General features: G+C 27.6%; 3 protein-coding genes and 1 long non-coding RNA gene across 5 annotated transcripts; 3 read left to right on the top strand and 1 right to left on the bottom strand.

Moving 5' to 3' along the window:
• The first annotated feature begins 689 nt into the window (after positions 1-689).
• On the top strand, positions 690-1,414 carry LOC119685696 (dehydrodolichyl diphosphate synthase complex subunit DHDDS-like). Its single transcript, XM_038100053.1, has 2 exons — positions 690-1,091; positions 1,157-1,414. Exons 1-2 carry the CDS (start codon positions 786-788, stop codon positions 1,271-1,273), a joined length of 423 nt encoding a protein of 140 aa, XP_037955981.1. The 5' UTR covers positions 690-785; the 3' UTR covers positions 1,274-1,414.
• A 201-nt stretch (positions 1,415-1,615) lies between these two features.
• Positions 1,616-3,017, top strand: LOC119685329 (dehydrodolichyl diphosphate synthase complex subunit DHDDS-like). Its single transcript, XM_038099576.1, has 2 exons — positions 1,616-2,513; positions 2,578-3,017. The coding sequence occupies exons 1-2, from the start codon at positions 1,860-1,862 to the stop codon at positions 2,803-2,805; spliced, it is 882 nt and encodes a 293-aa protein (XP_037955504.1). The 5' UTR covers positions 1,616-1,859; the 3' UTR covers positions 2,806-3,017.
• Positions 3,018-3,400: 383 nt separating this feature from the next.
• LOC119680725 lies at positions 3,401-9,725 on the bottom strand (the record flags this gene model as incomplete). The annotated part of the gene is given in 3 exon segments (XM_038093683.1): positions 3,401-4,480; positions 8,482-8,832; positions 9,266-9,725. Coding segments are annotated over 3 exon segments (729 nt in total). The 5' UTR covers positions 9,284-9,725.
• Positions 9,726-10,012: 287 nt separating this feature from the next.
• On the top strand, positions 10,013-11,870 carry LOC119680726. Of its 2 annotated transcripts, none has more exons than XR_005252483.1 (3): positions 10,013-10,216; positions 11,394-11,701; positions 11,773-11,870. It is a non-coding gene; the product is annotated as an uncharacterized LOC119680726 (long non-coding RNA). The 2 variants fall into 2 exon arrangements; XR_005252484.1 differs by lacking the exon at positions 10,013-10,216 and adding an exon at positions 10,420-10,814.
• Positions 11,871-13,362: the final 1,492 nt, after the last annotated feature.

Here is a 13,362-nt window from a genome sequence, read left to right as displayed (position 1 = left end):
AGAGCCTTGTAGAAAGAACAAAGAAACTTCTAGGAAAATTACGATCTTGACACGTCCTGCTACTCAAAAACAGTAAACTATTTTACATAATGGGATTGCTTTGTCTTTTAAAACAGTCGTTATAGTCAAAGATCAAAACATAAGATTAATGAAAAAGTTCGATTATATATCACTTTATATACTATAGTTATACAATAAATTATATAACTATATACTATAAATTAAGTAATAAAATAATTTTTCACATCTGGTATTTTTAAACGTTTCAATAAAAAATTATACAAATTTTTAATTGATGTTATTATTTTCATGTTAGTCACTAAAGCATTGAAAAGCTGTAAGCATACTTGTAAGCTTGAGATACTAACAAAGGAAGGAACAACTAATAAAAGTTTTAGTTTTTTTTTATTTTATACGCATTAATAATGGAATGTACAAACAGTAAGATATGGTTTTCAGATTATACCTATACATGGTATGAAAAACTAGGAATAAAGATTTTAAATGCTGGTGGTAATATGCCAAAGCATATTGGTTTCATGACGGATGGAAATCGTCGTTCAAGAAAACAAAGCAAAATAAGTTATACTGAAATGCACTTGAAAGGCTTTATATCAATAATTAATTTTATAAAATTATGTTACGACTTAAAAATTGAAGAAGTTTCGTTTATTATTTTCAGTATAGCCAATTTTAAAAGATCATTACATGAGAACCAATCATTATTTGATTTAGGAACAAAATTTTTTAATTATGTACCTATTGAAAAAGAAAAATTTGATGAAATGGGTATATGCTTACGTGTTATCGGCAATATAAGTCTTCTACCACTCGATTTCCAACAATCAATAAAAGATGCTGTAAAAGCCACGGAGCAAAACAAAAAACTTATTGTTAATATAGTTTTATCATATACGTCCCATGATGAAATTACTTATGCAATTGAAACAATATTAAAGCAAGACGGGGAACTGAAAGACGAGGACATAAATGAAAAACTTTTAGAACAGAATTTATACATTTCAAAACCTTTGGACATGATCGTAAGAACTTCAGGAGAAACTCGTTTAAGCGATATCTTAATGTGGCAGGGATATTTTAATTTCATTTTCTAAAAATTAAATTTATGTTAAATTATTGCCTTAAATATTTGTAGCAAAAAAATTGCATAATCTATTTTGAGACAGCACTTTGGCCCCAATTAACATATACTGACTTTTTTAAACATCTTCTATGTTATCAACTAACACAGCGTAAGTCACAAATTCAATAAATTAGAAGCCATAACGCTAAATTCTGGAATGTTAAAAAATAATGAATTGTATGGTATTCATGCTTATTAAAGTAATTTTTAAGTTTTTATTAAGTCTAAGAAAAAATATGGGATAACATTTTCCAACGGACTTTGGACACATTTTACAGCTCTGAACTTTTTGTATTCATTTGCACATGCTTTTTTTTGTCAAATGAAATAAATATATAACTACAAATAATTAGGTGTACATTAAACATATATAGTATTAATTATATAAAACTTATTATTATTTTGCATTTATAATAAATGGTTGAAAGAATTGAATAAAATAAGGGATAAGCAAATTATGTATCAAAAGAATTAATTAAAGTTTTTTTGTTACAAAAACTAACATCTGGCATCTTTATTTTAGAATCTCGAGAAAAAAGATAAGGAAACTAGCTAGCAATTTAAAACTATTACTAGTGTGTTGAGAGAGAAAATAAGTGTTATCAAATGGTTTGCTGGTAGTTTTTTAGTTGATGTGAAGAGTATTGAAGAGTATTTAGATTTTTTGAATAAATAAGACTATATTACGGATTGTTCCTAAAGCAACGGTTCAAATATGACTTGGGTATCTGACTACAAATATCGTTGGTACGAAACGTTTTGTATGAATATTTTGCGAGCCGGTGGGCACACACCTAAACACATCGCCTTTGTTATGGATGGAAATCGACGTTTTGCGAAAGTAGAACACATTGAAAAAGTTGAGGGTCATAGCAAAGGATTCGATACATTATCTAATGTACTGCGTTGGTGCTTGGATTTGGGTATAAACGAGGTTACAACGTTTGCGTTTAGTATAGAAAATTACAAACGATCCCAGGAGGAGGTGAATGGTTTGTTTGATTTGGCAAGAGATAAATTTAAAAGATTGATTGATGAAAAAGATAAGTTAAAGGAACAAGGCGTATGCATACGTGTTATTGGGAATTTATCATTGTTGCCAACAGATTTACAAGAATTAATACATGATGCAATGATAGCAACAGAAAAGAATAACAAATTATTCTTGAATGTTGCTTTTTCATACACCTCACGTGACGAAATAACACAGGCTGTAGAAAAAATATTACTTGATGGTGATGAATTGCAAGCCGAGGATATAAGTGAGTGTTTGCTAGACAAATGTTTATATACTCGAGATTCTCCAGAACCTGATTTATTGTTTCGCACTTCTGGCGAAACTCGAATTAGCGATTTTTTAATGTGGCAGGTATATTTATTTTGTAATATTAAATATTTTTTAATTACTAATTCTAAATGTATTGTATTTTTAGCTTGAGAGCACAGTTCTTTATTTTACAAAAGTGCTTTGGCCACAATTGACAATTTGGCTCTTTCTGGCTGGTATTTTTTCTTACCAGAAAGCTAGTATAAGTATGCAGCCATATAGACGCCAGCTACGCTTGCAACGCGCAGAAAAGGCAGCTAGGAGCAATTTTTACACAAATAGAGTACAAATATTCTTAAATTATATATTTGGTTGTAGAAATAAGTTACGATAAATTAATTTGTAGTATCGGTATTTCGTTATTCAAATTGTTACATTTTATTTCGAAAATAAAATGTGATGTCAAATATATTTCATAGTTAAAAACTTAAATATAAGTTGAATACATATTAGTTAGTCGATCGTTTATTTCCTAAAATTTTTAAAATTGTTTTGAGTCAGTAACTGCTAGAAATCGTAAGCAATTAAGTCTCGGTTGAAATCCTAATAACTAAACACATATGTTTGTTTCTATAATTTTATTTTATAATTTATTTTATTAAAAGTGCTCCAAATAAATGAAATCTATATGTATTCAAGAAACATTATTAATTAATGTTTTGTTGCAGTATTATGTATAATTAAAATATAGAAATAGCGTCTGTTCCTAATTAAAATAAATTTTCAACTAAAGTAGTAGTATGAATTATAGTTGGGCGTTTAATTGCTCTAGATTTTAACATATAAATATTATAATTTATAAATTATCTATAAATATATATAATATAAAAATCTTACGACATTAAATACATATAATTACATTTATATTACATACATATTATGCATAGTATGAATATTAAATGGAGCTAATACAAAAATGATTTAAATATAAAAAAAAAAAAAGATCACAGTATATATTATGCAATTATAAAACATGAGATAAGGCCGAATTAATTCTGCTCCATTTCTTACATCCTTATCATTTATTTATCAATAAGAATTATATATTCAAATTAAATTGTGGAGACATTTCTCTTTATTACTAGTTAAATTATATTAACTTAAATTGTATATTAAACTTTATCAGTAATTGTAAACAAATTTGTGTAATATAAGATATGTGACTATAAAAATTATAAAAATGTTATCAACTATGTTCCAACAAGTTTTAAATTATTTTCTGTGATTGTTTACACAAAAAAGTTGTATAGAACATTAGTTTTAGTTAGACGATTAGGAAAAATATCAACAACTCAATACACTTTACTTGATTTCAGGAGCGGACAGTTTTATTTCGTTATTTTCTATTTCCATTATTAATTTGTCCAGGTGATCGATCAAGTGCCGTGCACGCTTATGAACTATATACATGATATATACATATATACATGATTGTCTCTATTACAAAAAAAAACTGTTCCTGCTTCGATAATAATCTTATTCCGACTTATATTCAAAAATAAATTAACCGCATTATTTTATTTTAAATAAACAATATTTAAGAAAAACACATACATATGTACATTAACACAACTTATACAGGTAATATTTACATTCTTACCAAATTATAATGCTTAATAAATACAAATTATTATTATTTTTTGGTAAATTCAATAGTCTATCGGTGATTTCATGTCAGTTAAATAGGTTACTTCAAATGAATCTGTCGTTTCTTCCATATTTGGTCTTACTGCCGGTTGTAAAAATATGGATTGAATTTTCATAGCATGAGACATTTCCAAATTTCCCATACAGCCATGGAATAGCACATCTGAAATAATTTTACGTGCAAGCGTTTTTTGTCGGCTGTTCATTTCGTTATATTGCATGGCCCATGATTTAGCAAGAGGATCGTTATCAGTAGCATTTTCCTGTAGTTTTGTTACTGCAAGTTGGATCGGTTCATCCTCTTCGTAAGTTGACATTTTGTCTTCGCGGGTTTTCTTTTTTTTTGAAGGTGGTGACAAATTCTAAAATTAAAAATAATTTAAAAAAATTTTTATTAGTTTGAAAAATATATCATGAATATAATATGTTAAACTATTGAAAAATTTTCATAATTTCAGTAGTAACTCTGAGCCCTATAATGTCAGTATTGGCATTAATAAAGGAACTTTAACCATAAGACTAATGAACTAAATTAAAATTCTTCTAAATTAATCTTGCTTAAAACCATTAGTTCCTTAAAGAATAAGCAATAGATAACGTTATTTGATCAGCTCAGGAACCAACTATAAAGCAACATTAACTTCATAAATCCCTAGCTCATCTCAAACATAATGTATAAACATCGTGAAATCGTAAATTTCAACACACCCACACTTTACCAATATCGTTATTTATGTATATTAGAACATCCTCAGGCACCTCAAGATTCGATTAAAAAATACATAAAGAATAGAGTCCTGAAAATATTTACGAAAATTAACAGGCTAACCAACAGCGCGTTATCGAATCTCAAAATGGTTACAGGCTCCTCGGAGAGCTATGCAGATCTGAGGTCAATTATTGCTTAGTCTTAAGAAGTGATAAACAATAATCCAGTCAAAGCGTAGAGAGGGGTTATGAAGAAATCTCACAGTTAGTTAATAGAGACAATAAACATAATAAAAACCGTTTAAATTATTTTTACAACTTGAATGCCTCAGTGGCTACTCAATAACATGACAAGCCTGTTTCTTCAAGTCTGTAATATATTTATTTCAAAATTTTAATCTTGTAAAGAATAGAATAGGTTCCAGTAAAAAATAAGATTAGTAATAAGTCCCGTTGTAGTTGTATTTCGTGTTGGGGAAAGGTGAATTTGTAAGTTTTTTACTTTTTCTAAACAGTAATCCTGAAAAATTTAATACTTGCATTCATGGTTTTTTCACTTTCTAGAGAAGACCAGCCTTTACAACTTTCTTCTTGGTCGGCAAGAAAATGCAGTTTCTTGAAGTACCATAGAGTTGGTACGTAAGCTGGTGTATTTCCCGTAGCTGGTCTTTCTCTTACTTTATTCAGTTCTCTTCTGTAATTTGTGCGTATATTATTAATTTTTCTTATTACAAAGTCTCTATCCGCATCAGTATATTTTGATTGTAGAAAGTCAACCAGATTCGAGTAAGCTTCACTTTTTAAAACTTTATCAGTATATTCCATGCTTTTCACCTTCCACAAACATGGTAATTGTTCATATAATTCAATGAATGCAGACCAAAATTTCTGATCATCCATATTTTTTTGATAACAAAATTCAAAAAAAAATTACAGTCAGATATATAGCAATTCCAAGCGAGGCAGCCACACACGTACAAACCGTTTATGCAAACTAAAATATATTATCATTTTGAGTTACGCTCGTGTTGGCTTAGTCAATACACGCTCACACAAATGGCTCAGACACGCTCAAGCAACTGTGCATGTATATTTATTTTTAGAAACTGTGTGCCTCATGCCATATTTTAATTGCATTACTCACTTGGTATCTACACTAGCTAGAGTTTGGCAAGATTTTTGTATCTCACAAATAAAAATTTATGATTTTGACAAAAAATTAAATTGCTTGCAACAACATTGTCAAAATTTAACTAATATAACTTTAAGTTTTATATTACCACTAAAAACTAACTTTATATGTATACATAACATTTTCGACAGAATATAAACAAAATTAACATATTAAAATATTTTAATATTAAAGACAAATTCTCTCTTCGCTCAGATTTAAGCACAATGGAAATGACAATTTCTTTTTTGGTTTTGATATTTATATTCTTCAATGAAGCTCTAAGCGATTGTTACAATAATAGTAAATGAAAATTTTGATAAAAAAGACCCTAATATAGCATACAACGCTGAAAGGGTAAAGATAAAGAAAACATCTTCAAAGTCTTAAAGTAGCATATGAAATCTAACAGATTAATTTTAATACGCTTTGACTCGTTATTTTTGTAAAAAAATGAGAACTGTTTTTCCCCGTATTTATTGTTTTGTGGTTCTCCCTTTTTGTTTAGAACATTTGTATAAAATAAATTTTCATTTCATTTTCATTTGTATCTTTAAAATATTTTATTTATTGCAAGATGAGTAATTATAATAATAATTGCACAGATCATATAGCATTGGGAAAACAAACGCTTCTCTAAAGAGCAATATTTGAACTAATTTAATATAACTTTGAGTTTCTAAAACGCTTATTAACATAGCAACCAAGTTGTACAATTATGACAACAAAAGTCTACAAATTTGTTAAATTTTTATTTATAAAAACAACAATAGTCCTTTAAAATTAAGCATTCTAGCTCAAAATATTGCTCTATAAAACATACATATTTATCAAAAAGAAATTTAAAACTATATTGATATAAAAGAAACCAAAAAAGTAACAGTTTTCGCTATATTCCAACAGAATTCAAAATTCAATAAACTATTGAACGTAAACGTAAATAGTTTAATTTGTTTTTTCTTACTTCCTCCAAACATTCCTCATCTTCAATATTAAAGTTTGAACTTCTTCTAAGATGCGTTTCTACGTTCCTTAAGAAATCGAGATCTTTAAAGTAACATAAAGTTGGCGTATAGACAACACGCTTTTTTTCACCAAGTCTCATTTTTTTTAGTTCCCTACGGTAAACTGTACGCAGATTGCAAATTCTTTTCTTAACTGTTTCAATATTTGCCTCAGGTTCCACTTGTTTTAGCTTGCTTAGCAGCATTTTATATGCTGTCATTCTTAAATCTTTATTTTTATATTCATCACAACTAATTTGCCACAATGCTGGAAAACTTTCATATAAATGAATAAAATCGCGCAGAAACTGTCGACTAAAAAATCCCGACATATTTCAATCTCGATAGTGACAACTTAACTAATATTTTTAAATGGAGTCAACTAGTTATTTTACTGAATATTAGTAGTACAATATGTCAGCTGCTCCAATGTAATAGAATAATAGTCGTACATCAAACGAACTTGTCAAAGTATGTGAACGCGACCTACACACAACGTATATCAGTTTACAACCTGGTTGGAACGTATCGTATATGCACTTTATATGTAGAAGCATAATTATTTTTTACAAAATGGAATGTCAAAACATAAACATTTATATCAGCATTAAAAATATAATTAAACGGATAACAGCTCAGTTACTTTTATTTTAATTTTTTTTGGCTTGATTTTAGAAATTCCGACAAAAACAAATGCAGTTACATAAGGTGACCATCTCAATAAAATTTGCAGTTTGAAATAAAGTCTATGTGAAAGAATATGCAAAATGTAAGATTGGAATGAATTTACATTAAATGTATGACAAAAACGCGAAATTAGCAAGTGTTTGGTAGATTTATATATAGAGAATGTTTCTCATCTGCTCACTAGTACTTGATATTCTAGCACTTTAGAACTGGCAAATGTGCAATAACATAGAATCATTTTTTTTTAGTGTCAATAGGTCCACATTTAGTGTTTATTTGTGTTAATGGTAGATTCAAATATCAAATTTCGGTTTATTCCTAGTCACCAATTTATCAAAATTTTCTATTGCTGTCATCATACGTAACACATGTGTATTATTTTTGTAATTTGCTAAACTTATATCAAACTAAACTTCCTAATTATCAACGAATTTCTCTTTAAAAATTTATATCTCCACTTTACAATTTATATTATAACTGCATATTATAACAAAAAAGAAATTTAAAATTGAGTTGGCAAATTGGTTTTCGTTGTAAACGTTGCAGAAATCTTATATCAGCTGATACAAACATTGCATTTCTTCGTGCACGAGCTGCCAACTAATTCAGCTTTTCAGCAGTGGATTTTAGTGACAAAATATCAAAAAGTCATTAAATCTACAAATTGATAACCTAATTAATTGACCTAAATAGTCGAATATAAAAAAAATAATTTTAACCATGGGTTAAGCAATGGGTTATTATTAACTATTGATTTAAAATTATTATTTAATACATAATAAAAAAAACTTACGTCAAGTAAATCTGTTTTGTTCATGATCGCCCGACGGTTTATGGAGGCGTCCAGAAAACTCATATGTGGATACCACCACAAAGATGGTTGATATATATCATCTCCGTCTGCTCCGGCTTTAATGCTGTTCTCAATTTTTTTCTTTTCGGCTGTATATGTTGTACGTATTGACTTAATTCTTTTTTTGACGTTTTCTGCAGTCATGTTTACTTCATCGCCAATCATAGCCATTGCTGTTTCCTTCCAGTCTACTCGTCTATAATTTTTGCAATCAATGTTCCATAACTCTTCATGCGATTTGTAGAGGTCAATAAATTTTAAAAGCCGCTCCTGCTTGGTCATTTTCAAATCCTAAAATATATAACGAAAATAAAGTACAAATGTTTGAATATACACTATTTATTTTCTTATATATATATATATATATATATAAAACTCCAGAAAAATATGCGAACATAAAAGTCAAGTACGGCTTTGGGTCAATTGTCTAATTAACGCTGACTCCAAGCTTCAAATTTGGCAGTGCAAGAGTTCAATCCCTGGTACTTGCGGCCCAAAAAATTATTCCAAGACCACTTATGATGGGTGTTTAGCAATACTCAAAACAGATGTATGGTCAGCCAAAAATTCAATTAATTAAAATAATATAAAAAAGAATATTTGTTATTGCAGTTCACTACTTTTCGAAAAAACTTCTTAAAGTTTTATGATAAAAATGTAACACATAAAAAATAAAAACATTTAAAAATAAATCAAAACACTTGCTTTTATTATATTCACTCACTTTCGTGCCTCTGCTCATATTAGAAGAAACGTCAAATTGCTTGAATATTTTTATTACAATTTTTAGGCAAGCAAATCTCAAATTTCCAAAAATTTGTATGTGTAAGTAAAAAGATGAGAGTGTTACAACAAAATTTGAGCTACTTGCCAAAAGCTTGCTAGTATAGTCCCTGCGCAATAAAAATTTAATGGATTTAAATTTAAAACTGTGATACTAAAATTCGTTTTCCCAACAGACGAAATTAATTTTGCTATATGTGGTTGATATTGTAACAAATTTAAATTTATTTCAAAATATTAATTCATATTAATTAAATATATTTCAAAATATATGAACTGTCTGCTATCTGGATAATTGGCAGCTGAGCAATTTCGTCAGAGTACAATGAAGACTGAATTGACACAACTAACGAGTTCTAGCACTAACACAAATAAAGCAGATCAACTAAATTCGACTCAAACATATTATCTATAAAAAGGCTAGGACACAATGTAATACATTATGAGTCTTTGAATTACCAGTTTTCAATTTAAAATTAATTATATATATAATTGAACAATTGAAGTTTAATATAATGTATAATAGTTAATGGTACGAAAATAATTTGTTATTTTTATACTAAATACTTATTAGAAAGTATAATATATATTCGGCGTTTTTGTTATTTATAGCTGACAGGGTGCATAGATAATTATGCAGCAAATGTTGCATAAATTTGTTTTTCTTGAAGACACCCTTTGCTCACTGTTTTCTATTCACTGCCTAATTACTTCAACGATGCAAAGTCGGCCATTGCTAAAATAATTCATTTTGTTTTGATATAAAATGGGAAAATGAGACATATGAAGGGTTTTGAATATATTAATTTATATTTCGAAATGTGTAAATAATGAATTGTATTAAGAGTAATGTGTTAAGAACATTCTTAAAGTGTATATATAAATATTAAAGGTGCGTGTATTCATATGTATTATAGCGAAAAAAAAATACAACTCCAGAAGTACAAACAAAAGTGAATAGCGAAAATATACACAATTTTGTGTAGTTACACAAATTTATTTTTTTGAAAAATGAAATTACTAAAAAACATAAAAAATAAGTATTAACTATATGCTGTTTAATTAATAATCTATTAAGAATATAATTATAACGAACTATTAAAGAAAAAATATGAATTGAAAAGAAATATTAAAATTGATTTCAATATATTTTCAAGCGCAAATCTCGGCGAAAGATAGTAGGACGCAACAAAGTAAAATAAATAAGTAGCGTGGAGTCGTGTTTTGTGCGAGTGTATGCGTGACCCGCGCTTGAGTGTATGAATTCTGAGAAAAATTCACGGCATCACAGATACCAACGAGTAGATTAAAAACGGCATGGAAAGAAGTGCTATAAATTTTGACAATTGAGTTAAATAACTTTTGCCAAATATTTTAAATACTAAAGTTTAATTATAATAAATATGATGCAAATATTACAAGAAAAATGTTATAATATATATATTTTTGTGTAATTGCGTTGCGGTGCATATAAAATACCACCAAAATTGGTATTATATTTTAATTGCTTTTGTTTATCTCTTTTTTTTCTTGAATTTATTTTACATTTGCTCGCTGGATTTGTAGATGGCCAGTTTCTGTGTGGTGGTGGCACATAATTTTAATTTTGGTGTTGCACATATATTGAAACTAAATATAAAAATATAAAGTGAATTTTATTAGTTAAATATATATATATGAAAAAAATAATATATTTATGTAATAATGTAAAGTATTATCGAAAAAGTGCAATTTAAAACTATATGATATTTTAGGCTAAAAATGCAACTATGCTAGTCTGCTTAATATTATGCGTTAGCACTCGTTAGTTTAATCATAAAAGAACTCGCTTCAACAGAAGAACAACGAAAAGATTAGTATGTGTGCGTGTGCAATTCTACGTATTACCATGCAAAAGAAAATACGGAAAAGAGCACCGAGCAAGCGAGAAAAGTAGAAAAAAATTTGTGCAAAATATTAAAATTGAATAAAACAAATAATATTTGAAAAGTATTAAATAAAAACAATTGAAAAGTTTACAATAATAATGACTATAATGTTATTTAATGAAATTCATTATAATTTTGCAGCAAGTACATAAATATATTGAAGCCAAGTCTTCAGTCAAATAGGCAGGGTGGCAGGCATTTACGACAGGAAAGACGCGACAAGATTGCAAGAAAAACAACACCAGCGGTATTAAATATAATCTGCAGTATAAAGAAGGTGGAGTTGTAGCATCAATTATATTTAAAATAAAATAAACATTTTAAATATAATAAGTATAATTTTTATTTTAAAATTGGTGCTCAAAGTAATATCTTATAATATATAAATAAAATAATAAAATTTTGTTAATAAAATGTATCCTGCACCGGTGCGTCACCCTTCGGCTGGGGTAAGTGCATATAGTGACATAAATAAATTAGTGATTTAAATGTTTATTAAAATTCTTCTTCATAATTAAAGGGACCACCACCCCAGGGACCCTTAAAGTTCACCATCGTCGATACACTTGAACGCATCAAAGAAGAGTTTAATTTTATACAAGCACAATATCATTCGTAAGTATTAGTTTTTTTATAGTTTTCTAACAAAAAAACCTATAGAGTAAAGTGCATTTCAATAAATATTTTATATTTAATTTTCTACAAGAAGGTACTAGAAAATTTAACTGATTATACAATTATAAATTTCTTACTTAATAAAGAGGAAAATGAAAATAATTTTATAAGATTTTGTTAAAGGATTTAGTAAATTTTAAAGGACATTGTAAAAAAAATATGAAAATGTGGAAAGCGTGTTTTAGGTATTGTTCGTTTCTTCCTAAACAATACACCGTAAAACCGGTTTTCATAAAAATATTTAGAAATCATGCCTACCTGTGTAAGAACAGAATTAACAAAGCACCACAAATATTACAAAAACTAAAAAGAATCCAATATAAATTTGAAAGTATACTGGCGTAAAAAATATATATAACGTACTTAAAACAAGTGCCAGAACACAATTCATATTTGGTAGTACTTATATATACGATTTATAGATTTAAAATATTTTACACAAATTAAAACGTCAATAATATATATGTAATATGCCTTCTCCCCTGTATTATAATATTGAATATAAGTTAAATACTATAGGTTTTATAAATATAAATTAGGTGTTAAATATTAATTGTTGTAAATTTTTATTGCAAACTTTCCATAGGGATCCACTCATGGTCTTTGGTAAAAATGAATTAATAAGTCCTTATATAATCGTTGATAGTAGATAACAGCAGCAGTCTGTGTCAAGGAGAACGAAACTGAATTAGATCTTGTTATATAAGTCTGTAGTTTACTTTTTATATTATAAAAAAAAATAATTATTTAATTTAATATGTTTAAATTTAAAACAATTTAGTTGTTATTAAAGTAATGACGGTGAGATACTCATTCACTTAAGTGTTCACTGGTGTTTGGCACGTTTTTAAATCTATTCGAAGCGCCCAATCGCTCCAACTAAAACAGTACTGGTACACCAAAAACAGACTTTATTAATCCGTAGAATGTTAACTTATTCACCTAACTAGAATTAAGAACTAATTACCGACTTTTGACGCTTACTCTCCAAACACTTGATCGTTACAGCGAAGATGTACTCTTTCCATACAATCCTCTGACGATTTAAACAACTTTTCCAATATCAAAAAAAAATCAAAATCATTTATTGAAGTTCTTAGGTTTTTCATTTAATTCATATAAATTTCCATTATTCTGTTCACACATTCATATATAAATAAATATATATATTAATATAAGCCAAAGCCATAGTCATCAATTAAGACCACTAAAAAAAAAACAATTGAAACGCATCTTTCATTCTAAATTAATAATTATTATAATATAGATAATTTACTATCTAAATTATATTTAATTACTTAAATCAGATCTTACTGAAAAATTTATGATATTATGGCTCTATAATAAAGACTAATATATCTTATGTTTTTATTCTTTTTGACCTATTCTAATGACCTATGCTAATCTGTAAATTATATATTAGGAATATTAAGAA

The sequence above is a fragment of the Teleopsis dalmanni genome, chromosome 2, assembly GCF_002237135.1.
Source record: "Teleopsis dalmanni isolate 2A chromosome 2, ASM223713v2, whole genome shotgun sequence".
Taxonomy (NCBI): domain Eukaryota; kingdom Metazoa; phylum Arthropoda; class Insecta; order Diptera; family Diopsidae; genus Teleopsis; species Teleopsis dalmanni.
This window is presented reverse-complemented; position numbering and strand designations above follow the sequence as displayed.

Coding starts and splice junctions, on each gene's coding strand:
- LOC119685696 (XM_038100053.1), top strand. CDS start 786: ATGGGTATATGCTTACGTGTTATCGGCAATATAAGTCTTCTACCACTC. Junction 1,092..1,156: donor GCGATATCTTAATGTGGCAG/GGATATTTTAAT, acceptor AAATATTTGTAG/CAAAAAAATTGCATAATCTA.
- LOC119685329 (XM_038099576.1), top strand. CDS start 1,860: ATGACTTGGGTATCTGACTACAAATATCGTTGGTACGAAACGTTTTGT. Junction 2,514..2,577: donor GCGATTTTTTAATGTGGCAG/GTATATTTATTT, acceptor TTGTATTTTTAG/CTTGAGAGCACAGTTCTTTA.